This window comes from Semicossyphus pulcher, unplaced genomic scaffold (assembly GCF_022749685.1).
Source record: "Semicossyphus pulcher isolate SPU_LCO1_2020_fin unplaced genomic scaffold, fSemPul1.0.p SCAF_20, whole genome shotgun sequence".
Classification (NCBI taxonomy): Eukaryota; Metazoa; Chordata; class Actinopteri; order Labriformes; family Labridae; genus Semicossyphus; species Semicossyphus pulcher.
Window position 1 is genome coordinate 23,654,969 of NW_027211694.1, and position 26,438 is coordinate 23,681,406.

General features: G+C 43.8%; 2 protein-coding genes across 4 annotated transcripts; both read right to left on the bottom strand.

Moving 5' to 3' along the window:
• Positions 1-147: 147 nt before the first annotated feature.
• braf (B-Raf proto-oncogene, serine/threonine kinase) lies at positions 148-19,512 on the bottom strand. 2 transcript variants are annotated; one of them, XM_069670780.1, is made up of 20 exons: positions 19,357-19,512; positions 13,693-13,794; positions 13,311-13,598; positions 12,025-12,128; positions 11,365-11,467; positions 11,133-11,281; positions 10,782-10,901; positions 10,460-10,619; positions 10,283-10,322; positions 8,847-8,966; positions 6,825-6,964; positions 6,627-6,744; positions 5,331-5,415; positions 5,041-5,217; positions 4,910-4,956; positions 4,580-4,698; positions 4,354-4,485; positions 3,689-3,823; positions 2,817-2,970; positions 148-2,468 (listed from the first exon to the last, which is right to left on the bottom strand). In XM_069670780.1, exons 1-20 carry the CDS (start codon positions 19,510-19,512, stop codon positions 2,446-2,448), a joined length of 2,472 nt encoding a protein of 823 aa, XP_069526881.1. In that variant the 3' UTR covers positions 148-2,445. The 2 variants fall into 2 exon arrangements, with proteins under 2 accessions (XP_069526881.1, XP_069526882.1); XM_069670781.1 differs by lacking the exon at positions 8,847-8,966.
• A 1,212-nt stretch (positions 19,513-20,724) lies between these two features.
• Positions 20,725-23,403, bottom strand: mrps33 (mitochondrial ribosomal protein S33). Of its 2 annotated transcripts, none has more exons than XM_069671400.1 (3): positions 23,268-23,403; positions 21,869-22,085; positions 20,725-21,319 (listed from the first exon to the last, which is right to left on the bottom strand). In XM_069671400.1, the coding sequence occupies exons 2-3, from the start codon at positions 22,081-22,083 to the stop codon at positions 21,214-21,216; spliced, it is 321 nt and encodes a 106-aa protein (XP_069527501.1). In that variant the 5' UTR covers positions 22,084-22,085; positions 23,268-23,403; the 3' UTR covers positions 20,725-21,213. The 2 variants fall into 2 exon arrangements, with proteins under 2 accessions (XP_069527501.1, XP_069527499.1); XM_069671398.1 differs by having other exon boundaries at positions 21,869-22,088.
• Between the last annotated feature and the right edge of the window lie 3,035 nt (positions 23,404-26,438).

Consider the following 26,438-nt stretch of genomic DNA (forward strand, 5'->3'; position numbering starts at 1 on the left):
CCCTGACCTGTAACCTCTCTGCTGCGTCTGAGGAGAGGTGACGGACAGGTAGAAGAAGAGTCGAGCAAACTAAAGTCTGTGGAGCCACTCGGGTGAAACAGGAAGTGACGTAAGCGTCTGCTATTGGCTGGTCTTTAGAGACACATCAGGTGTTCTAACACCAACCTGAGACTGACAGGCGTCCCTGCTGGAAGGAGACGGTTCAGGTCTTAAAATGACTGATTACCAATCAAAACTTTAATGTTTGAATAAGTTTGAATTATAAGAAGCTGCTGCATCAAAGGTCGCCAAAGGTCGAGTCTGGATCTGCAGAACTCTCCTAACTTTGCTCTATTTTCTTTTCCTCACCCCGGCAGCAGCCGACGCCTTCATGTGAGCACAAGCGTCGTCTTTACTAACTCCTGTTCACAGACTCAGTGTGAGGCGCTCTGTCCAACAGCAGCAGTCTGGCCTGTCTCTGTGTTCGCTCTGGTTCGTGGTGGTTTAGAAGAAAACAAGTTAATGTGGAGCTGGTTTCACATGAGAATCAAACCTCGTCCTGTAGAAACCTTTTCATTCACCAACATAAACGTTGCACTGACTCTGATAAAGTGACAAACAGCCAGAATGAGGAAACACATGAAGACTTTCCAGGGTTAGCATCCAGCGTCAGGCTACGTCGATGTGGAGTTATAGAGTTAAAATATTCATTCCTGCAGGTTTGCAGCAGCTTGAATTCATTTTCTTTTGGCCACTAGGGGGCAGCAGAACTCTAACATGTAACTAACCATTACTTCCTTGATAATCTGCCTTCACCACGAGCTGTCGGCTGCACACAGACTTCAGTTTGTTTCCTCTCCGACACGTTTATCGAGCATCTCGTCCAGACACACTTCAGACTTCCTGTTTCCCGTGTGATGCTGTGGAGCTGCTTCAATGACGGAAAGACGAACATGATCCTCGGTGAGAGTGAAGAACCGGTCTGTCAGTGTTGGACGGATGTGTTTTGTCCCTCCTCAGCCTCCATCCATCAGGCCCGCGGTCCCTTCACACAGTCCTGAACCTTCCTGCACATGTTCACAGCTCGAGCTCTGGAGACTGAATTTTGGGTCGTCAGCTCGTCACGATTTATTCTTCCATTAAAAAAAAGAAAAAGGCAAGTCGCTCGTTTGCTTCGATCCATCTCCACAAAGTGCAAGTACACGAGTCAAAGAGACTAAAACAAGCGTCCAAAGAAAGACTGATAGCTTCAAATAAAGCGGTTCTGAAAGTAAATCCGTAAACTAAACAAAAGAAATCTCACATAAATAAGTAAATATCTGCAGGCCTGCCTGTACAGAAAAAGGCAAACATCGACGAGAACAAAATAAACCTGGAGAAACACCTACGACCCTGAACACACGCTGGAATGAAGAGTACAGGTGCACGTGTGTGTCGAGAAAGTAAAGGTGGGAATCGTCCGTTCAGCAGGAAATCTGCAGCCGTCAGTCTGCTGCGTCAACGATCGGGTCCCGTTTGAAGCCGAGTGCAAATATTAAAGCCACATGAGCAAAGAAAAGGAAAATGACAACATGCACGTGGAAAAGTGTGACGACGTCGAGGCTCAGAGAAGCTGCAGGTCCTGTACACGCTCCTCGGCTCGGTGTAAACGCTGGACAGAAAAACCCTGGAGTAGTTTCCATCACCAAACAAATGAGCAGTTTTCCTTGCGGTGAACCGCTCAGGCTCCGGACTGTTCCTCTGGAAAGAAAAAACGCTCCTCTAGCTTCCGCGTGAGCTTTGAAAAGGTAGAAAAAGAAAAGACTTTCAGCTGCAGTTCCGTCTCAGGTGTTTGACTTGTTTGGGGGAAACGAGAAGGAAAAGTGAGGCTGTTGCAGGATTGAGTCAGCCCGTAGAGACAAAGAAAGCAAAGGCTTGTGCTGCAAAGAAAAGCTCAGCGTTAGCAGCAGCTGCTAGCTTAAATCTGTAACATGAGAACAAATGGAAAAATAAAAATGTCTTTCAAGTCGTCTTCCTTCAGGGTAACACCTTCAAGCTCATGTCGGGATCGGCCTAACGCCTGGCCGTCGCTCAAAGTGCAGTCCAGCGGCCCGGCCTCCCCTGCACAGGAAGTGACGGGACTCCTCCTCCTCCGTCTCTCCTCCGTCTGTCCTCCATCTGCTCCTCCAGCAGGCAGCTCTCCTCCTGAACCTCTTTTGGTTTGGAATCTTTGTGTCGTAGTTTTTCTTTCCTTTAGTGTCGTTAAAAGTCTTATTTTCTATGTTTTCCTAATTGGGTTTGGTCTGCCGCAGTGGCTCTTTGCCGGTTTGTGGGAGGACTGCAGGGACGCTGCCCCCTTCAGGTGGACAGAGGAAGAAAAAAGCACATTCTTTGTTTGTTCAGTTTGTTCAGAAATGGATGAATCCACCACGTGGACACGAGACTTTAGAGAGGTGGAGAGGGATGGACTGAAGGGACCTGCAGCTCCTACTTAAACGCTGAAAACTCTCCTGAAAAGGAACAGAGACAGAGAGACAGACACAGAGACAGAGAGACAGACACAGAGACAGAGAGACAGACAGAGAGACAGAGAGACAGAGAGACAGAGACAGAGAGACAGTTTAACCAGAGGAACAGTGAACCTGTTCGGCCTCTCAATCCTGTGAACTTCCTGTTAGGCTGATTCGATGACGATTGAGAAGCTCAAACAGTCTCTCAAACTTTTAACATAGTTTTAATATAACAGTTAAACAGCAACAAAAGGTGCATTTGTGTGGAATCTGCTAACGTGTGTGTGTCTGTGTGCGTGTGTGTGTGTGTGCGTATGTGTGTGTGTGCGTGCATGTGTGTGTCCTCACCATAGCCCCCGGCCTGGATGGGGGTTTTGGGTGAAGCGCAGGCGTACAGGCTGAAGTCCTCGGTCTGAAAGCCGGCTCGGTTTAACGACGGCTCCGAGGCGCTGCGGTGGATTTTGGGTAACGAGCGAGCCAGCAGCTCGATGGACGCCAAGATCTGACAGAGAACACGACACGGACACGCGGTCAGCTGTCAGCTCAGAGCGGGCACCACAACCAAACAACACACACTGCTCTGGTTAAGCAGCTTGTCCCACATTGTAAACCACTGAGGCCCTCTGGTGGCAAAACTGATAAATGCTCCCTTTGACTGAAATCTGAGAGTGGATGAGACCAGGTGAAGACAGGTAACATCCACAGAGAGCAGGTGAAAGAGTCAATCATCACAGACTGGAGCAAACACCTGTCATAAAGGAGTGTTAAAATAAGACGCCATCTTTGTTTGTTTGTTTTTGTTATTAGAGTTTTGTTTAAAAACAATGATGTCATCATGTCAGCTGGTCTGCATGGACAGGTACAGGTCGGTCACTGATACAGGACAGGTAGAAAACATTGAGGGTTACTAATCTGATCTAACACGAGATGTTTCACAGTCTCTCGTTAGCTTCAGTGAAACTTCCTGTTGATGTTTCACATTAAAAGCCTCCCAGGACAGTAAGGGATTAACTGCAAGGAGGCTTTTAATGTGAAATATCTGAGGAGGAAGTGATGCGTTGACAGACAGATGCTGTATCTGAGGTTAAAGAGAAGAGAAGATGTGACTGTACTGTCTAACTGATAGATGCGTGTTTAAATGGATGTTAAAGTAAAGGTGAAAGTTCATCCAGCTGCTGCTCGTCTGTCTTTAACATAACAGAACTATCCATGAGTGTCACCTGGGGGAAGAGAGGTCTCTCCTCCCTCTTCTTCTTCAGGCAGTCGGCCATCAGCCTCTTCATGGCCTTGGGACAGTTGCTGCGCACCTTGCTGAGGTCAGGGGACAGGTAACCTCGACCCACCATGAAGATGATCTGTGAGAGGACGGGTGAGGAACAGACTTTTACAGTTTTCTCTTTAAATAATCATTTTGTTTCTTTAGAGACGTAAATATTTATTAAAAGTTAAATATTTATTTCAGCTTGTTACAGATATATGGGAGGACTTTGGGGCAGACCTGCTGTTCACTGGATTCAAAGGCACACTGATACACAACCAGCAGCTCTCCAGTCAGTTCACCTTCACCTGATCACAGGCGTCCAGCCTTTTTAAGGAAGATTTACTTGCACTATTATTTCTTGTTTGTGGTGTTAAATACTTTAAGATCACGACCTACAAATGATGAACATTTCTTTAAGCTAGAGGGAGCTAAAGCTGTAGGACACAAACTCAGCTGAACTCTTTGTGGACGGAGACGATCTGTTTCTGTGTTCGGGAATCGTTTATCTGTTTACGTCTCACCACTTTTATTCTGAACACTACGATCCAAGTAAACACAAGCTGTAGGAATGTATCGTACTGAGCTGTATTCAGAGTCTTAAAACACGTGCTTGACGTCTCGTACCTGGTCTCTGTTGTTGATGTTGGAGTACGGCAGAGCTCCGGACATCAGCTCGTACAGAACGATGCCGAAGGCGTAAACGTCGGACTGGAAGCTGTACGGATTCTTGTCCTGCAGCCGGATCACCTCCGGAGCCTGACAGACAGAGAGCGGGGCACAAAGACTGTCACATGACCCTGAATATCTAAACTTGTTTAATTAACTTTAACAGAACAACCGGAGCACTGACCATCCACAGAATGGAGCCGGACAGCTGCTCAAACTGGTGCGAGCCGCTCCAGCGAGACTTCACTGTCGCCAGACCGAAGTCACCGATCTTCACCGTCAGATCCTCGTGGAGGAAAATATCTGAGGAGGCGAGGTCAAGGAGAAACTCTGCTTCTAAAACATGCAGGCCTTCTGCATCTGTCAGGGTTTGAGCCCTGCTCACCTGTCAGGGTTTGAGCCCTGCTCACCTGTCAGGGTTTGAGCCCTGCTCACCTGCTACATAATCCCAAATATATCACGATGATCAATTTGAACAGGACGTGTTAAACACGACAAAGTGTCAGAAGGATACTGTTGCTCTTCAGGTCTCTGTGGATGATGGATTTGGCGTGCAGGTAACTGAGGAGCAGAACAGGTCAGTTATTAAACAAGCTGAAAACAGGTTGAACTCTGGGTAATGTAGTATCAGTAGGATGAACTCACTCCATGCCCTGCGCGGTCTGCCGGGCGATGTCGATCAGTTTGATCATCTCAAACTTGGTCTCGATGATGTGCAGGTGGTGGTACAGGCTGGAGCCCTCGCACCACTGCGTCACGATGGCCAGCTGAGGCTTGGTGGTGTAGCCCATGAACAGCAGGATGTTCACGTGACGCGTTTTCCTGGTGCACAGACACACAGACAAGTCGATCAAACTACAGACCTGCAGGTGTTCTGAATAAAGGTGAGAAAGTATTATACACTGCCTTTATTAAAGGGTAGGTAGAGACGTTACCTGAGGACTCCCACTTCATTCTTGAAGGCCTGGAGCTGCTGCGGTGTGGGAGCAGTGACGTTCAACATCTTCACTGCAACATCACCTGAGAGCAGACGGAGGACGTGTCGGTCAAACAAACTTGGAATGTTAATACTTGCTTGGACTAGTGCTTTAGGTTTATCACCGTTCATCACTAATGTGTGAGAGGGTCGTGGTGTAAACCTTACCCGACCTGCCCCATCTCTCTTGTTGCCTCTGAAAGCATGACGCCTTATGAATCTGTGAGGGACTTGGGAAGCTGAGAGGCTCTGAAGTGCGTATACATCACATTCTTTCCTTCCAACAGCACAAACAGTTTGCAACACCAGCTAACGTTAGCTTACAAATGCTAATGTCAGCCACAGGCACACGTCAGAAGTCCATCACAAAGGACGAAAAGTTTGATCCAGTGAAGCACTTCTGCCCGAACGGGAATGTGACAAGGATCAGGGAAAAACAAGCGTAACATCAGCACCTTTGTCAGGTTTTGTTAGCTAATCTTAGCTTGCACACTAATTGAGATTAATTACTGGCTATCAAACGTAGCATATTTGGGTCTTGAGTGAATATGTCAGCTAATTCATTCAGACTCTCAGGGCTGTTCTGGCTAGATTACCGTTTTAGCTTAAGTTAGGAAGGCCCAACACATGATCCATGAGTGGCTAAGTTATAGCCAGCTGGCTAACCTAGGCTCTCTTGCTTACCAATGTTATAGCAAGTAATAAAAGCTGTGACCCAATCCAGGGGCTGCATCCTTCAAAGGACATTTGTGTTTGCGTCACAGCGGCGCGTTGAAGGCTGTCCTAATTCAAAGGCTCCTTCAGCTGCGGCTGACAAATGCGTCCTCCTTTTCCCGGGCCATGTAGGATCCATCGGGTGCATCCTTCACGGCCCATTCACGATTCATTGCACCCCAACTCAAATGAAATGGTGGAACCTTAGACGGCCGAGGAATACACTTTGAATGCAAAAGTTGGAATGGGCCCTTGAAACTAATGATCTTTAAAATAACAGGTTAAGTTATTGATATTAGTTATGCTAGCTAGTAAGCCAGCTAGCTCCCTGTTGCTAGGCGACAGGAGTGGCGTTTGGTGACGCAAGGGTAAGGGCAGGAACAGCTGGTGATGCAAACAGGAAATCCTCTGAAGACCAGAGGGTCTTGGTTTGGCCTTAGTGTCTACGCAGGCTATGAATGGAGCATCTTGGAGTGTCTTGTTTTAATTGTTCTGATTTGTGACCTGGTGGTACAGTCTCAGAGTAAAGTATCCGGCTCACCGTGCCACTTCCCCTTGAAGACGGTCCCAAAGGATCCGGATCCTATCCTCTGACCCAGAGTGATCTGACCCTCTGGGATCTCCCAGTCGTCACTGGAGTCCCTCCTCCCCAGAGTTTTCTGTTCCACAGGATGTAAAGTCAGAACAGACACACAGATAATCATCAGGAACATGTTTAAAAACTGTGATGATCTCTCACCATCTTACTGCGGTCCTCAGACGAGGACGACGACTTGCGATCCCTCGGCGGGCATGGGGACTTCTGTGGTGGGACCTTTACGCTGGTCAGAGAGCCAGGTAGAGAGGCGGGGGGCGTGGCCGACAGCCCCGTGGTCGAGCCTGGAGGGGGAAGAAGGGAAACAATAGAAGAAGAGAGGTGAGTGGATAGAGTACACTGATAAAGAGGAGGTGAAAGTAAAGAAAGAAGAGGTGTAGGTGTGGACAGGTGTAGAAGTGTCTGTATCAGCTGTGTGTGATCACATGCAGAGGAGAGGTGAGGTACTGGTTGGATGGCAGTTAATGGTTCATTAATCTGGATCTCTTGTTCACGAGCGTTTAGACCTGAGGTTCCCCCGCAGCCCGCCCAGATTCATTCACTTACCCCTTCAGTGATTGCCACGTTAGCATTAGTGTATTACTGTTAGCCAGCTATTTAAATGGTTTATCCCCTACAAGAGTTAGCTTCCTTAAGCTAACTATTTCTCCTGTTTTAATCAATAAGCCTTCTATGCTAACTATTTAAATGATTTATAAATTAGCCTACTTAAGCCAACGGCATTTGCCTAATTTAGCTATCAACCTATCCTACTTTAGTTAACTATATAAACCATTCATCCATCAGCCTTCTTTAGCTAACTATTTTAACCATTCCTTCATTAGCCTGCTTTAGCTAACTGTCTCAAGTTCATCCACTAGCCTACTTTAGCTTATTATAGTAACTCTTCACATATTAGCTTACTAAACTATTGTCTTGTGAGCTGCTGTAACGACTAAATTTACCCTGTGGGGGATCAATAAAGCGTATCTCATCTTATCAGCTACTTTACTTAAGCTAACTGTTTATACTTCAGCCTACTTTAGTTCTTCTTCACATTACTATCTCAAACGTTTATCCATTAGCCTGCTTTAGCTAACTGAACTGTTTATTAGCCTACTTTAGTTAACTATTTAAGCCGTTCATCCGGTACCGGTTTATAAATTACTTAAGGTAACTATTTTAGCTGTTTATCCAACTATTAATTTCAACCCTCCCCACAGTTTTAGCTAACTATGTCCACTGTTTTGCAGCTGACACGCTGTAAAGAAGTTCTCATCCATTAGCTAACTTTTTAAATCATTCATCGATTTGCCTGCTTTAGCTAACTATTCTGACCGTTCATCCACTAGCCTACTTTACATAACTGTTCATCTACTAGCTTATAAGCTAACAATTTAAAACATTTATTAACTGATTAACCAAAAATCTATTAGCCAACTTAACTATTTTAATGCCTCATCTATTAGCCTTCTTTAGCTAACTCGTCCAACTGCTCATCCAATAGCCTTCTTTAGCTAACTCTTTCAACTGCTCATCCATTAGCCTACTTTAGCTAACTGTCTCAACTGTTCATGCATGACCTACTTTAGCTAACTATTTCAACCATTCATCTAGTATCCGGCTTTAGCTAACTATTTCAACTGTTCATCCACTAGCCTACTTTACCTTACTATGTTAAATGTTCATAAATTAGTTAACTATTCAAACAGTTTTTTCAGTTAGCTTACTTAAGCTAACTGTTTACTGAAGGCTACTTGTTTCAACCATTAATGAATTTGCCTTCTTCACTTTACTATTTAACCGCTAATCCATTAGCCTACTTTAGCTAACTATTTCAACTGTTACTCTGCTAGCCTGCTTTTGCAAACTGTCTCAACTGTTTATACCTGAATTAAGGTATTTTCAGACGTATGCTATCATGATATTAATCTATTATTGATTAATAAATTAGCAATCAAACTACCATCCACAGAAAGAGTCGTGTCTGATCAGAGTAGAGGTGAGATCTGTGAGCTGTCAGGTGTGTGGTAGAGAGAGCATGTGAGGACATAAAGGGGTAAAAGAGAGGTGGGGGACACACAGTGGAGGTGACACAGGGAGGGGGTAGGATGTGGGGAGTGGGGGTGGGGGTTGGGTGGGGTAGGGGTGTATGGAGGTCACAGTAACACACAGAGGCCTAACTACCTCGGAAAACAGGCTCGGGCTCAAAATCAAACACTATGTCATTGGGGTAGGAGTATAGGAGGGGGCTTGAGGTCCGTGTTCGGTGCTTCCTCAAGCAGCGGGCGGGGTGGTTCGGGGGGGCTGCAGGGCAAAGAGAAACAGACAGACCATCACTGCTACTCACCCTGCCCCTCGCACCTCCAACTCACTAACAGCTGAGCTAATGGATGGAGAGCTATACTACACCTGTTAGCATGTTTTATTATTACCAGGGTATCTGCAGGTTAACACTGCCTAATCTTCACTTTAAAATGGATTATGTTTCTGTACTGATATTTTTGGAAATACTCTTATTTCCCTTTTAGAAGAACAATATCTATTGTTAGCTTAGCCTAGCATAAAGACCGGAAGCAGGAGAAAACAGCTAGCTTGGCTCAGTCTGACATTCAAAAACAGACAGACGTCCAGGTCTGTTTGAATTCTTGTATCTTGATTATTAAATCTGTACACAAACTTTAAAGGTAGATCGTGTAGCGTCTCCCACCAATCAACTCATGATCAATTGTTGCTGATCAAAGAAGCCCGTTAAAATTTGAGATGCTGATGAATTATATTAAACCAATGTTTATTCAATCAGTAACTTAGTTAGCTGAGAATATGTTAAAAGTTAGGGTTGCACATTAAACTGAGGGCTGCAGACCTAAACTGAGAAATACAACTATATATATATATATATATATATATAAATTCAATGTTCCACTGGTTCCACTGTTATGTTGAGCACTTAAGCTCAGAAATCGGTGAATAAATGGCTTTATTTCTTTAAACTAATCTTCCGGTGTCACAGAAAATGAGTTTTTATCATCTGCCTGTAGGTCTGTAGGCGACATTAAGTCTGTAGATGATAACCTGCCAACATTGAAAACCAAATGCCTTCCATATGTACGATATCTGCACAGTTGAATATTCCAGCCCTAATTATGACATATACGTGTCCTGCAGATATCCAGGCTGTTAGGACTGCTGTTAAGAAGTCGATAAGAAATACCCGGGAGTGAAACAATAAAAGATTCCTGTCATCGCTATAAACTACTGAATTAATTACAATAAATAATCTAATGTCTCTCATGATGTATATTTTGATGTAGTGCCAGATTTACTGCTGATACCCGCTTTCTGAACTACTCTGGGTTCATTCTCTCTCATCCAAAGCATGTAACCCCACCAATCATTTTACACCATGGGCCATAAGAGGCCTGAAATTTGACGAGGAGCTCTGCCTGGCAAAGCAGCTCAACGTGAGACAGAGGACCCACAGACCTGAGTGAACCTGCTCTCAGCGACTGCTCAAATTAAACACAACTGACTGAACTTCACACACACACAAAAGACCAAGAGCACGCAGACGCGGGATGGTGGGAAAAAAGCCACATAGTGATCCTTACGATGATCCTTACCTCCATCTGACCGCGGTAAGCCCGGTTCACCGATCAGGTCCTGAGAGGAAGGAAGATGAGGGGTTAATAATATGAATACTTCTTGTGTTCAGAATTTACTGGAGTGAAACCGTCGGGAACATTTGAAACAGGAAGTGGAGGAGCAGGAGGGGCTCAGCAAAGAGAGCTCAGACTCACATCGATGTTGACGGGCTCGATGGTGTTGATATGAACATTTGGGGCAGAGGACGAACGGTCCCGCTGGCCAAACGGGCTGCGGTGGTCCTCTTCGTTGGGCCGGAAACTGGGCGGGATGGGTATGGACTTGGACGGGGACACAGTGGCGTGGCACATCAAGCTAGGAGGGAACAAGTTTGATACTGAAAGTCAGACTTTTTAGGACATTTTGATGCACAGCTTTGCTTAATTTTCAAACAGCAGTGACAGTGAAGTGTGGGTGGAATGAGAAGCATCCATGTTGTGTTTGTTCCTCTGAGGAGTGTGAGGGTGGAGGACTGACCCGGTGGAGTCTGATGGGGGGAGTGATGGACAGGCCTCGGACACAGGCGTGGTGCCCTCAGAGGAAACCTCCTCCTGGGTGAACGGGTGATGCTCAAAGAACTTGGACACCAGCAACAAGCTGCAGAAGAAGAACTTACTCATCAGTTATTACTTCACTAAACACAACTTGATGGCACTGAGTTAGCTGTCCGTCTATCATCAAACACTGGGCTGTTTTATGCTAGTAGCAGCTAATGTGACGTGTAGCCTGCAGCAGAGATGAGGAGCGGGCTGGAAGTGTGAAAGTTTTGTGTGTTTCTGAAGAATAACCATCTTCAAACATCACAGAGGACGGTCGTGTGAGACTCACTCGAGCTGGTCGTAGTTGACACACATGAGGGGAACCTCGGTGCTGCAGCGCTGGTGGAACTTGTAGCCGCAGGTCTGACAGCGGAAACCCTGAAACAGCAGCTTTCTGCAGAAGTCACAGAAGGCCAGCGTGAAGAAGGTCTTCCTCACCTGTCAATCAAACACACACAGTCAGGACGGAGTCAGGCTGAGAGAGTGTTTACTACTGTCATGATGCGAGTCTTTCTACTTACAAAGTTGTGTGTGGTGAGCGGCACGTTCTCCAACACCTCCACATGCAGCTCCTCTCCGGTCAGCCAGGAGATGTCTGTGTCCCAGCCAATCGGCTTCTTCTCTCTGAAACAGGAAGTGGACGGTCAGGGGAACTGTGTGCACATCACACTGCTGCAGGTTTAACCACCATCACGATCATGTGTACATTAAACAGCCCTGCAGACTCTCTGAAAGATGAGAACCAGCTGATCTGGTCGGCGTCCACACTTTGATCTTAGCAGCTCTTTTACAGCTGCCTCTGGTGTCTATATAGAGCTTTAAACACTTTAACATATGATGCCTTTAAGAGAAGAACATTTGGTCTCACAGCCTAAATAACAAGCTTTGAATATGTAGGACTATTAGTCCTGCTTCCTTTAGACAAGAAACAGACATGCAGAACATCTCCAATGGATTCTTTCAGCTTTTAAACTAAAGAACTTTTTAAGCACTTTTAAGCCACTTAGAAAAAAAACATCCACAATCTTGAAGCTTTTATCATTAAAGTCTAATTCATGACAATAAATGCAACTAAAAAAAACATTTTCCGTTTGAAAATTAGGCCTTTTTCTAACCTTAAAAAAAAATGTTATCAGAGCCCTGTCTTCAGCGTGTGTTCAGTGTGTTAGCGACAGACTCACCCGTCCTGTATCCTGTACACCGCACAGCACTCTGGGATGAGTCCTCGCATCATCAGAGCTTTCTTCAAGGAGTCTCTCACGGTCATCCCACAGCGGGCTGGTACCTGAACGCATCGCAACATAAAGTCAATGTACTGACAAACCTGAACACATCACAGCAACGCTGTGAACTGGCATCATGGGAGTTCCTACCAGCAGAGCAGAACTCAACCATTAAAGTTTAAAAAGGTAGGGAGGGTTCAGGGAGCTGTTTTGTTCACCATCGCCCCCTGCTGACAGGCTGCAGTATAGCTCATAAAGCCCGCCTCCTCCATGTTAACAGATGGAACATGAGTCAAACTATAAAATCAAAATACACGTCAAATACATTTTTACAAACATGGTTTCTGTCATTATAGTTAGTTCTTATCCTGCTGATTTATGTCACAGTGTTCATTTTACTCACAAGTTTACTTTTAATTAGTTATTTGATGCTATAAAAAGGGGGTGTGGCCTCATGATTGACAGCTCTGTGGACAAATGGGGCTCCTGCAGCGTTCTGTTCCCGAGTAGCAGAGTAGAGGAGGAACGGCGAGAGGAGACGTAACTAACTCTAACACTACAGTCATTGAACTTTACATAAGCGTGAATATCTGCTTCAGACCGACACAAGAAGCTGTTCTGCTGCAGACTGAGCCCACCTGAGGGCTCCAACACGCCAAGGACACCTGAGGGCTCCAACACGCCAAGGACACCTGAGGGCTCCGACACGCCAAGGACACCTGAGGGCTCCAACAAGCCAAGGACACCTGAGGGCTCCAACACGCCAAGGACACCTGAGGGCTCCAACACGCCAAGGACACCTGAGGGCTCCAACAAGCCAAGGACACCTGAGGGCTCCAACACGCCAAGGACACCTGAGGGCTCCAACACGCCAAGGACACCTGAGGGCTCCAACACGCCAAGGACACAAGGTAAAGGTGTGTGTCGGGTCGAGGACAGGGCGGGACGTCGATCCACCTGCCGACCTCTACTGCACAGACAGTAAGAGTCCAAAATGTTCCCGTTGTGACTGTACCGGTTGTGCTAACTTTGCACTCACTCCCTCTTTTGTCTTCATGCCATGTTGTGATCCTTAGTTACTTCACAGTTTTACTGACTTCCAAGTCTGTTCAAATCTGGATCCTCTCAGTGACCTCTGACCTCTGCTTTGGATCGACCAGATATTTTACCACATTCCCCTCACAACGGTAAACTTTTAATGCGACCTGTGTCTCTATAAGCATGTCGTCTCCACATGTACGTACCACTGTCCTCTGTTTGTTGGGCAGGAAGACCCTGACGATGGGTTTCTGGGGGGAGCGGGGGTTGGCTCTGCTGGCGTCTATGGGGGTCTGCAGGACAGCTAAGGTGTTAGGGGCTGAGGGGAAGGCCTGAGCCCCCCCTCCGACCCCGCACCCCCCCATCTTGACCTCCAGGAGAGCCGGCACAGGAGACGGAGAGCACAGGAAGTCCGTCCCGTTCCCCATGGCCTCCAGCAGCTGCTGCTCCCGCTGCTGCAGAGCGTCCAGCTTACTGGTGTACTCCTCATACGCCTGATGGAGGAGGAACAGCAGGGGGGTCAACACATGAACAATTTATACTTATATATACATATATATATATTTAGTCAAACCAAACTGGTCCTACCTCCAGATATATGGAAGGAGGGTTGTGTTCTCCTCCGAACTTGTCCAGAAGAGCCTCTAAGTGTTCTTGTGTCAGCTTTATCATCTGTTTGATGTTCCAGATCTGTGCAGGAGAAACACAACAAAGGTCACTTACTGATCGCTTTCAGTAAATTTACAACAACCAGGTTAGAAGTCCACAAAGTTTCCTGCTTTACAAGACGTGTGGATGTGCAGAGGTGATGAAGAAGAGGGTACCGGGGACAGACTCATCGGAGCGAGCTCTCTTTAGGTCTCACAGGAGGTAAAGGGAGGGGTTAGCCACGTTAGCTCCACAGCTAAATGAGGTTTTGATCTTTTTAGAGTTGTGTCATTAACATTATTTCAGACGTCTTCAGTCAGACATGCTGGACAGAGCTGCTTGATAGAGTTTGTTCTGATACCAATACAACTATCGAATGAGCCTCAGATGCTGCCTCAAAAGCCGTGTCTGGTATCAGCGGGTATTTAGTCAGAGCTCTGATCTGATCTGATAACCTGTCAGCCTCAAACACCTGGCTGGTTTCAGGTAAATGATCATGTGACAACAACCAACAACGACAGTGTGGTGCCAGCAGAATTGTGTCTGTTTGTCGTGTTTTCCTCCGATAATGTGTGCATCTTTAATCGCACTAGTGTGAGGCACTCGGTATCGGCCAATAAAGAAGAAACATGCTACTCACACAAAGGCCTGAAATACAGACACATGCACTAACAGGACTCTATGGACATGCATCAATGGAGACATGTCAGAGTGAGGGGGCTGCACATGGACATGCACCCCGAGCAGTGGGGCGATTCGGTGCCTTGCTCAAGGACACCTCGACAGAGCTCAGGAAAGCAGCTGCAGCACGTGGTTCCCACGTCCCCACAGACTGAGCCACCGTCTACCCCGAGAAGTGGTTATAATCTGAAAACATCTGGACGGCTCCACGTCTGTGTGGGAACAGTCTGAGGTAATGGTCAAATTATAAACTAACTTTGCATGAATACTTAAGTTAAGATGTTTGGTTTGTTCCTCTGATCATCGTAAAATAGAAGATCTTTGCATTAACGGCATCCCAATCACTGATCAATCCAAACTGAACACAGGAGCGGACGTGCTTCACTGCGTTACCTTTGTTTTACTTTGAAAGGACAGATTTGTTTTCATGCTTCTTCTCTGAAAACTTTCTCACTTCACAAACAGACAACAAAGAGACATGAAACCCTCGCTTACTGAATCAATCCACTGTCGCCAGATCTGTCAATCATTTTCTGGATTCATTGATCATTTGTCTGATCAGAACATTTTGATAAATCAGTGTTTTGAAAGAGCAAGAGGACGTCCTCAGAAAGATATTCAGTCGTAGAGGAAAGACATATTTAACGAGCTGAGAGCAGAGATACTTTTATTCTTCAAGATCAACAAACTGATTCATTGATTATCAGAATAGTCAGCCAATCGATTAACTGTGTGCCCTGCGCCAGATGAAAGTGAGCTACAGCAGTCCACAGGTGAGTCTCAGCAGGACGCCTCCCACAAAAACATAAACCTCATTTTACACGACCCACTGACCTCCGACTGTTTACGTCTTCAAAGTGAAATTCAGGATGTGAAAGTCGACTTTCCGAAATAACTGGAGAACAGACACTAAAATATAAATATATATAAATATATATATATATATATATATATATTTATATATATATAAAAGACAATATCAGACTGAAGTATTGAATTAAAACAAAATCATGTTTAAGTCAGCAAATCATCAGTCAACAGGAGGTCACATCACCCAGAGCTCTGCTCAAATCAGATTCTCCTGCCCTTCAGAATAAGAGCGCAGTGGAGACGATTTATTACACCATATTTATATTAACTAACAAGACATCAGATTTCTCAGAACACCCAACATTTATAACAACTGATCACTTCATAAGATCAAACAGACACAGGACTGAAGACAACATAAAAACTACATTTCCCAAAGACCTGTAAACAGAAGTGTAACTCTGAAGTAGAATCCTGCAGCCGCAGAGAAGTGGTTAAATTAATGATTGACAGCTGAGCAAAGGTAAATAGTAACTAGAAAGATAAAATAACAAAGTTTAGATTTGTGTCGAATATAATTTTCTGAAACATTAAATGTTTTTATGTAATTATTCACTGTAAACTGCTTCTTCGTGTTTCCTGTTGAGCATCATCCAGGGGTTCAATGATGTGAGTAAATAATTATCATCAACTTACACATTCATATATTTATCATATGTTATCGTTCAGGTTCGAACAGACGGACCAGGTTCTGACAGCTTCCCTCTTTAAGCTACACACTGTAAATAACGTCGCCGCCGTGACGTCACCCGCTGGTTTGTCAGATGCGTAACTGAAGCCTCGAGTTCAGAATATTGGCCTCTGCCATGTTGGATTTCTGGAGCCAGAAGTGACCATATTTGGATGAGAGGGTGGAGCTACAGTTATCAAAGCTAAACAGTCTGTGAACATGTCTAATTCATTAGCTGCCAATGAGCTATCTAACCCTCGTGTTTCCCACAGAGTGAGATCCTGTTTGTGGTCGTAGCTTATCAGAGTTGATCTATCAGACTAATGAAGCTAACAGAGCTAGTGGGCTAGCCGCTTGCCTCATCCACTGTGAGAGAGCAGGCAGCAGGCTAACGACATGAACCGAGTAACTTAAAACAACTGGTCCTCACATCACTACAAGCTGCCTCTCTGCAGGGAAAAGCCAACGACAGTCCTGACTCCACGCAGCTAACATGCAGCTAACATGCAGCTAACATGCAGCTAACATGCAGCTAACATGCAGGTATGGTGAGCACAGACACAGAGAGCTGCTAATCAACATCTAAATAAAAGTTTAATGTGACCGAGCGTAAAGTCTGTGTCAGACTTGTTGGACGGTCTGTTCGTCCAATAAAGTGACAGTAAGACAGTAAGTTGGACACTTTAACATGGGGCTCTGTGGGGACTGACTCACTTTGGAAACAGCCTCAAGTGGACACCAGAGGAACTGCAGGCTTCACTGTGACATCACCCTGTCTTTAGGAGGTTCATGATTTGATTGGCCAACAACAGAGCTCAAACTTTCTGATTTGACCGCTGACATTCAACTTCTCTGAAATTACATCAAAGAGCAACAATAAAAATGGCCGCTGTGGATTATCAGCCCGTTTCCACGACAACAATGATCTGGATCCACGAGTTGATTCAAGTATCAACAATTCAGTATCACTAACGCAGATAGTTTCTCACATCGGTGCCTGGAAGAGTTCTTGGTTGCCTTTTGTGAGTTGATAGAAATGATTGTGTTAACAGGGCCTTTGATGTTGTCTCCTATCAATCACAAACCCATTGATTGACAGATATCTATAAATACCACATCAGGTTGTGGAGCCACGTCTGATTTACACTCCTAGTTTCCCAGAGGCTTTTTTAGACCTCAGGATGTTCATGTGAACTTTAAACGTCTCTGCTCACAGACTTGGGATTCCCAGTGATGCAGAAACTGTTTGCAGTTTGTTGCACTGATCATGAGACTGACACACCTGTCATTTTAAATCTGCCTGCTCCGGTGATTGGCTCATATTCACAGAGATGAAGACATCATGAGGAACACTGTACTTCTTGCTTTAGTTCCTGGATCATTACTTGAGTAATCACAGAAAGTTAACCTGCAACTACTCTGAATCCATCAAACGGCTCCAACACAAGATTTAGAGCTTCTCTCTGCTCTCTGTCGGAGGCACCTGAAGATCTCAGGGTCAGACCGTGCTGCAGTTTCTCATGTGAAACTCCAGTCAGGTGAAGTCAGCGGCTGTCTGGGAGGAAATCCAGTTAACAGTGATGTTTCTTTAAAAAATGGACAAAAATCATGTATGTCAGTAAATTATTTTCTTACAGTTAAATTAAACCTCCAGTAGAGCTACATGCTAACATATTAGCATGCTAGCAGCTGATGGTTGGAAACCCTGAAGATGACAGCTTGAACAGCCGTCGTTGAGATTTAACAGAATTATTATTAAAGTAGAGCGCTCTGAAAACTAAGACGTATTTAAATTCACTTATTTTAACAGTTAGTGATTAAAAATCAAGTTGAAGAGAAAATCAAAAGTTTTTCTGTATCTCTGGACAAATTGTCAGGTCTGAAAAAAACAGCCCTGATGATGTCACAGTGATGTCATCAGGGTCATAGGGTTATATAACAGGCAGGTAGGGAACACCTGGACCTCAGCACAGATCTGCACCATTTTTAAATCAATCTGTCTTTCTGCTGCGCGATCCTAAAGTCAGTGGAGAGACTTTAAACGTGTGATCGATGAGCTGCCAACTATGAGACTAATCATCAATGATTTTGAAAATTGATTAATTGGAAAAGTATTTTTTCTGAAGACAAAAAGTCAAACTTTTCTGCCTCCAGACGTTTAAATGTGAATGTTTTGGTTTCTTTCCTCCTTTGTGACAGAAAACTGAAGATCTTTTATTTTTTCTTTGTGTTGGAGACAAAACAAGATGTCAGGACGTCATCTGGAGACACGTTTTGTTCTTACATTTAGAGACCAAACCACTAAAGCTCATCATCACTAGTTGCAGCAGTCACCTGATTTTACAAGTATTGAAATGATATATTTTGATTTTACTTTGTTTCGCTAACACACGATCATGGGGAGGAAGCTTATTTATAAAGTCGTGCAGCTTCATTTCTTTACAGCAGTGGGATCAAACTAAAGTCAAAGAGGCTCATTCAGAGACAACATGCTGAAAGGTCTCATGAAACAGACTGTACAACTAGACTACAGTCAAACAGAGACGCTGATCGGGACACTTGATGTGATGACAATGTTTGGGACCTTAAACAGGAAACAGGATTCTGAGGGGGACGCTGCATTCTAACAGCTGCTGTCAGTATTAATGTCGTAAGTCAATGTTCAAATGATGTGTAGTGTGTGTGGTGATCCTGCAGCCTGAGAGCTGGAGCTGCTGTCCTGGTCCAGCAGAGAGGCCTCTGACCTGCATCACACCGAGGAGACCTGCGTGTGTTCAATGCTGAGCACACGCACACTGCTGATGTACGTGTGTGATTGTAAAGCCTCTCATACAGCTAAAACTAACCTGTGTGTCTACATCACACCTGACCATCACACAGGCACGACTTGAGTTAGCTTCCTCCTCCTCCTCCTCCTCCTCATCACCTCCTCTGAGGAGAAACTGAGCACGTTACAATAGAACAGTACAACAAGGTGTGTGTGCGTGTCTTTGTTGCGTCAACACTGCTGTGTGTGTGTGTGTGTGTGTGTGTGTGTGTGTGTGTGTGTGTGTGTGTGTGTGTGTGTGTGCGGTGTTGGCGCACCAGGCTGCAGCTGCAGTGAGTCTTTCTGCTGGACAGCGGAGCAGGAGCGGAGGAATAAAGCAGGCCCGAAACAAGCATCGCTCCTCCGGATAAACGCTGCCCCCCTGCCCGCATCAGTTCTCTGAAGCCCCCAGCTCAGATAAAACGTTACCGTTTAATGCACCGTCCTCCCCCCGCGTTGCCTCCCCCTGATCCGGGCTACAGCCGGTGTTTCCTGAACGTTTACATCCAATTACCTCCGCTCCTAGCCCGGGTCCGCTGCCCAGCTTAGCCCCGCTCCCCGCCGCCGGAGCGCTTACCTCCTCATCCTGTGGACCTCCGGGGATCCCCGCCGTGCAGGAGTCGTCCAGACCGGCGCCCAGCTCCTCCACGGCCCGCTCCCTGCCCGGCTCCCGCTCCGCGGTGTCTCCGTTAAAGACGGGCGGTGGAGACTCGGCGCTGCTCAACGCCGCCATTTTAAACTGCGAGAAACTGAGTGGAAAATAATAGAGGAGCACGCAGAGAGAGGCTGCGGCCGGTAGGGGGCGACAGAGAGCACCGCGCGCACAGGAGCTGGAGGGAGGGGGGCACGAGAGCGTTCACACTAAAATATTATCGGTATTATTAATATGCGTTTTATTATTTGTAGAAGTAATATGTGCTGGTTAAATATATATATGATATTTTATTTTAATCACAGTGTCATAATGCTAATTCCGTGACCTTATGAATTATAAATATGTATAGGTGCAAGGTATTTCCTGTGTATGGTTATATTATAAATATAATAAAACATGTTTTTAATGACTTCTCGTGTCTGTTACTCCTGAGCTTGAACAAGTGAAGCTCTCAGTGTTAAATTACAGGCCGTTTTTGGAAGGTAACTTTTAAGATGTAATAAATAACAGATTACTAGTAACAAGGACAAAAATGTGATTAATATTGTTATTATTATTTGATTATAATTTAGCTACACTGTCAGCTAAATGTTGTGTCCAGAGACCGAGAACCTGAGAACAGTTCTGAATCCTATTTTACATTAAGTACTGATTTATATTTATTGACTTCCAACATGTTATTGCTGTAAATCTTTAGTCTTGCAGAATTGTATCTATTGATCTTTGTTTCTGTTCTTCTTTTCTGTCTGTGCTGTTTTAATGTGAGGCTCTGCGTCTGTGTGAAAGGTGGTTTGTTAATAAAGGTGAGTGGAATCAGGTTGCATTGAGCTGCACAGCTCTGGACCCCACAGGTGATTCTGGTGGTAATTAAACAATCCTAATTTATTTTCTGAATATTCTTCACATGAACACAACTTAAACTCAGATATAACATCGATACACAGCATTTCAGCAGTCGACCTACTCGACAGTGAACCTTTGTTCATTCTAAAGATGATCATCTGACATTAACTCCTACATTTTATTTCACATGATTTTTCTTTGGATGAAAAATGCAGCTACATGCAGCCACCCTCTGGAAGACATCCATCTAAAGATGTGTTCAACTTAGTTCACCTGCATCCATCCATCCATCCATCATCTATACCACTTACCCTGTTCAGGGTCGCGGGGGGGCTGGAGCCTCCCGCATGTTACCTGGAAATAAAATCTATGAAACCAAGAAGTCGTTACAAACATCTGTTTTGTTTCTGTTGAGTTTGTGAACAGCAGACAGGAGGAGATTGTTTAACACTTCACACATTTCTCAAATAGATTTTATTTTGAAAACATCAAATACGTCAGTCTCCTCTTAAGCTAACACACGCTAACACATGCTAACACTTCCCCAAGTTGGCACGAGGAACAAAAAGGCTGCAAAAGACCGAAGTTCATTATGAATCCATGAATGTTGCAAAGATTTCAGGCAGACTTCAGTTGTTTGTTCACTCAGATTCTAATTTAAATCTGATCCCACAGAAAGACACATATTAGCATCTGATTGGCTGTCTGTGTTTCACCAATCTAAACTGAAATTCAAGAGATCAATCACCGTCAGTCAGTCATGTTTGATGTGCAATGCCAACAACACAACAGTTTCAGACAAATCAGCCGGACAGTCGGGATCACTCCAGGATCGGCCTCCTCCCTCAGTGCCCACGGTCCAAAGATGTCCGCCTCCACAAACACAAAAAGAATCATGAGTCCAGTGTGAAGACGGAGCAGCAGAAACGCTGCAGCTCATTTCTTCTTGCCCGCTCTCTTCCCCTCTCCTTTCTTTGGTTTCCCTTTTCCTCTCAGCTTCCTCAGGCGATTCATCTCCTCCTTAAAGTCCTCATGCTCGTCCCTGAGAGGAAACAACACTTTGGTCACTGTGGTTACTGAGTGTCAGGTCCACACCAAGGCTGAGTGTCTGTTTTTAACTGAAATATAACTCTCAGTAATTATTCTTGACCCATTTTTAATCGCTGTTAAGATACCACAAATGAAACTCAACAATCCTGCAGAAGATCATTCACATTTAGATCATTTCAGCAGCTATAAAGGAATAACGTATCCTTGTCCTGAAATGCTTTTAATTTGAAAGACTGCAGGAAGTGTGTCACACTAAAAGCCTTGTCCTGAGAGACCTTTATGTGAAACACTTGCAGGAAGTCTTGAGTTGATTTACAGGGATAAAAACAACAACAACAAGTAGAGACCAAAACTACTCTTGACATCAGTGTTATGAAAATACATTTCCTGGATTAACCACCTTTAGTCAGGTTACTTCTGAATGTTTATACTATATGATGCACATTTACAGTATACTTTACATCAAGCATTCATCACGCGTACACTTTCAGCACAAGTCACGACCTGTGTGAACCATTCCAGGCTGGGTGTTTCTGTGTACCTGAACAGTCCCATGAAGCGCAGTTTCTGTGTCATGGCGTAGTAGATCTTGTGCTGTGGGTACCAGTCATACACCTCCTTCCTCTGGGCCATGGGGGGCTCCCTGAACAGCTGCACCACCTTCATGGATTTGGAGTCCGTGGGACGAACGACCTCCCCAAAGATCTGAGCGCTCAGTCTGGCCATGCGCAGGGCGTAGTTCGACAAACCGGCCATGACTGCTGAACGCAGAGGAGAGAGGACTTTAAACTTCAGACAGGTGGAACTGAAAATATTAGCTCTGCGCTTTTGGAGAATTTAAAGTAAAGTTTGGTTTAGAACTTTAATGAAGGTTTATAAAGCACGACACAAACAAGATGGAGGTGCAGGGAAAGTGTGTGAGCGGCTGATGAACGGAGGAGGAGGAGTACGGTATCTTTGAGGTGGATACAGACATTGACTGTTTGAGATTTTACAAATCTGATGAAACATTTGAATTTTTAACACACCGCATAAATAAGCATTGATAATATAACATTGAAATTCTCACATGTAGTGTGCACAACATATATTTCTTTATTTTTGTGTTGTTATTTCCTTTTTCCTCACTACGATCATCAGATAAATCCAACTGGTAATACTGAACCAGCGCATCTTTGGTTCAGGCTTTACTAGTGGAGAGCCGCTGGAAGCTGCACAGGTAAATCAACAGGAAGTTATTCGGCTATTCTTTGAAATTCTGTCAATTATTTCATTTTTCAAACAAAAATGTCAAAGATTCTCCGGTTCAAGCATCTCAAATGTGACAATTTGCAGTTTTTGTGTCACGTTAAAATGTTCATCTGAAAAATCTAAATGACGTAACTATTTCGGTAAACAATTGATTGGTTAGAATAAAGTCACATGACATTCTAAACCGACCTCAAACTGAATATCTTGGCTGTGGACAAAAGCAACGACATTTGAGTACGTCATGCTGGGCTTTGGAAAGATTAAGCAAAAAAGCAAAGACTCATTAGTTTTACTCTTATTCTAATTGTTTTGTTTGATAATTAAACAAGAGTCCTCCATAAATAAGGACACATTATTTTATTTGTGTGTAAAAGTTTTTTATTTTTATTTTTTACAAACATTAAAGCAAAACAGCCCTCATTATTATGTTAGCTATAAAACAAAACTGATGAAAATGTCATGCGACCCCACACATTATTTAAGTTATTCTATATTTCCTCATTGAGATAAAACCATGATTATTATTTGTTTCCATTAAGACGGTCAAACAATAAATCATATGTTAGAAAATATGTATATAGTGCATGTCTAAAATACACAGCCCTCATGTAACAACATAATACCAGCTCTTCATGTGCTCAGTTAGCTGTTAGCGCCTCGATAATAATGATTAAAAAGTTTCTTCTCACCTGAGGCTGTGTCTCAGTTAAACTCACTATCAACGCTGCTACAAATCCGCTACCAGCCCAAGTTAAATACGAATTACAGTAGATTTAATTCTACAAACGTTTAAGCTAACGTTAACCTTCACACTCCATACTGCCATCACAGACTCTACTGCGCATGACATAATTTCCGTGGAGGTGATTGGCTAGTGGCTTTTCCACTTCCGGTTTTACGGTAAAGGCGTATTTTCTTTAAAAATTAATGGGGGTTTTTATATTACACATACATATAGAAATTATATGTCATTAAAACTTTTATTCACACAAAGTATTTCATCTTATGGAGGAATTTGTTATATATTTTTAGACAATTGAGCACTGGCAGGATGTTCGTCGCTGTCAAGAGTCCGGCGGGATTTGACAGTTTTTACAGAAAAGTTCCGGTAATCAGTCTTTTGATATTCCTTTAAAATGAAAAGTGCGCGTTTGCACGTAAGTAGCGCCACTAAAATAACCCCTCAGGATAAATGGTCAGAAAATGCAACAAGACTTGATAAATTAGGACCTTTTCCAATACCAACCGGTATTTTAAAAGTAGCAGTAATATGATGTTCTACACATGAAAAGATCTCCTGCGTCACACACACAGTTTCTCTGCAGCAGCTGACATGAAAGAGAGGTTTGTTAGCTGCTTTGTATTTTTAAAGCTATGGTAGCAGAATTGCTTTAGGCATGGTAATGATTGTTTAGTCTATCCACCACTTAGCTTCTGACTTAAATATCTACAAGTACTTATCCATGAAATGTCGTCCATTCATGGTTCCCAGAGGACTAATTCGTATGGCATCAGTGATCCTCTGACTTTTACCTTAGCCTTACCAGCAGGTCAAAGTTTTTACTTATATTGTGAAATATCTCAACATTCATAGACTGGCCTAAAATCTTGGTCATGGTTCTGGTTGCTTCTTGTCTTTCTCCATCATGGGGCTGACTTTTGTGATTTTCACAGAATCTGGTGCACTTTTTTTCCCTTCTGCTCAGGATGAATTGTAAAAGGTTTAGTTGGCTCAGAGGTTAGCACTGTTGCCTCTCACCAAGGAGGGCTGATTTCATCAGGCTAATGTGCCTAATGTGTCCTGTGGTCAGACCTTGATGGAAATGCAGACAGCGATGAGATGGAGGAAACTTCTCATCTCTTGAAGATTAGCTGATCCCGAGTACACGTGGAAACGCAGCTGACGTTTCCTCCACATGGTCCATTTCCCCTTCCATCATAACATGTACAGAGATACATTCTCGGCTCTTGTTGTACATTACACCTTCCCCTGCACAAAAGAAGCCGCTGCATATGTACAGCGTCCAGAGGCTTGTTTCTCTCACTAACTGACACTTTGTGAAGACTCTGTAGCATATCATTATCTGTACAAACTAACCTTATTGCTCAGCATATGTGACTTGACCAGTTTCTCATGAAGGGCTTAGACAAAAAACGGGTTCAAACACAACCTTCGTTTTGTCATGAGATGAGACAGAACAGGTCAGCAGAGATATTTAACCATCATGGGTATACTTTCATATCTAGTTAACATGTCTGACAATTATATCATAAGTTCAGTGACATGCATGTATGTATGGAGCCCTTTAAAAACGTCACAATATAATCTAGGTTCTATGCATCTAAGTCCTAGTATGACGGACCTGTAAATGTTTATGTAAAGTTTAGGACCCCATTTAAAAGAAACTGTCTGTGTTAGACAAAATGCACACTTCCTTTTTGTAATTAAACAAAACATAGTTTCAGAGTCTGTGAATTCAAATGTAAATGTTCTACTTTGTTTAAAAGGTTGTGTATTATTGAAAATATCCTTTATAACCAAATCAAAGTTATTTTAGTTCAGTGTCGTCTAATTCTCCTAAATCAACTCAAAAATCACCACTCTGACATGAGTGTGGAAATGTAAAATATGAGGAAGTATTCCAGCGTCTTTAAAGACGCCCAAACCTGTCAAATACTGTCAAAATCAGCCGAGCACAGTCTAAAATAATTTGTGACCTGGGTTAGGGTTCGATCTGTTCATCTAATCAAATGTTTCATCATCAAACACAGATAACTTAAATATCATAGATAGTAAGAACATCTGCAAATGTATCTGTAGCTTATATGGTTAAAAGAAAGATTAGGACTCACAGTGTGAAACATAATTCAAAATATATTGTAGCATTATAGAAAACATTGTCTTACAGTTTGTCACCACCAGAGGGCGCCAGATTCACAGGAACAGAAAACTGCAGCCGTAGATTTTTCTGGACATTTTCACAGCTTCACCTGCGGCGTCAGAGTGACACGACTGACAGGAAGTAAAGTCACCGTGAACACAGAGCCAGAGCACAGACTTAAAGGCTCCTCTGCACTGAGCGGGGCAACAACCCAGGTGTGTTTCTGCCCCCGAGTTACACCCGAACATCCCCCATATATTATAATTAAAGGTGCTAACAGCTCTTACAGCTTTGTTTTCAAGGTTTATTTTAACCACAATATTAAAGTATCAGACCGAACAAACGGCACACTGATGAATGAGAGCTCTGCTAGTTTTGGGAATCAAAGTGTGCAGTGTAGTACCTGAGGAGGCGTCACGGGGTCATTAAAGGCTTCATTGATTTCTTTAGTTTGGACACTAAGGGTCACTTCGTGAAGTCATCCTGGTGAACATGTTCACACACCTGCAGACACTGAACCCAAACAGTCACAGCCACAATACTAAAACAATGAGCCGAGAATGAACACAGATTCAGCAGTAATAAATGACTGGTTTTGCATCACTGTCCTAGTTAACATGATGTTCATCTTTAAAATGCAATGCACTAAAGTGGCATTGAACAGAGCATGCACACTGCTTTGACTGTTACATGAACAGATATACATGGAGTTGCAGGTGTATCAGTTCATGGTGTAAAGACTGACGTGTATATAAGCGCGTACATTTGCTGATTTTCTCTCCACCTGCAGTTTGAAAGTCGTTTGATTTATTGATCTTTAAAGAGGGACTCGTTTTTTTAAATGTTCTTTTAAGGTTTTTAAGATGTCCAGCTTTCTTATTTTTGAAATACTAGTTACTAATAATAGTTTGTAGTAGCATGTCTACCAGGAACCTTTTGTTCACCTTTTTGTTCGTTTTCATTCCTTTGAGGGTCTTT

Coding starts and splice junctions, on each gene's coding strand:
- braf (XM_069670780.1), bottom strand. CDS start 19,512: ATGGCGGCGTTGAGCAGCGCCGAGTCTCCACCGCCCGTCTTTAACGGA. Junction 6,965..8,846: donor GCCCGAGCCTGTTTTCCGAG/GTAGTTAGGCCT, acceptor TTCCCCCTCCAG/GCTCGACCACGGGGCTGTCG. Junction 2,971..3,688: donor AGAGACCTCTCTTCCCCCAG/GTGACACTCATG, acceptor GTTCTCTGTCAG/ATCTTGGCGTCCATCGAGCT.
- mrps33 (XM_069671400.1), bottom strand. CDS start 22,083: ATGGCCGGTTTGTCGAACTACGCCCTGCGCATGGCCAGACTGAGCGCT. Junction 21,320..21,868: donor CGCTTCATGGGACTGTTCAG/GTACACAGAAAC, acceptor GTTTCCTCTCAG/GGACGAGCATGAGGACTTTA.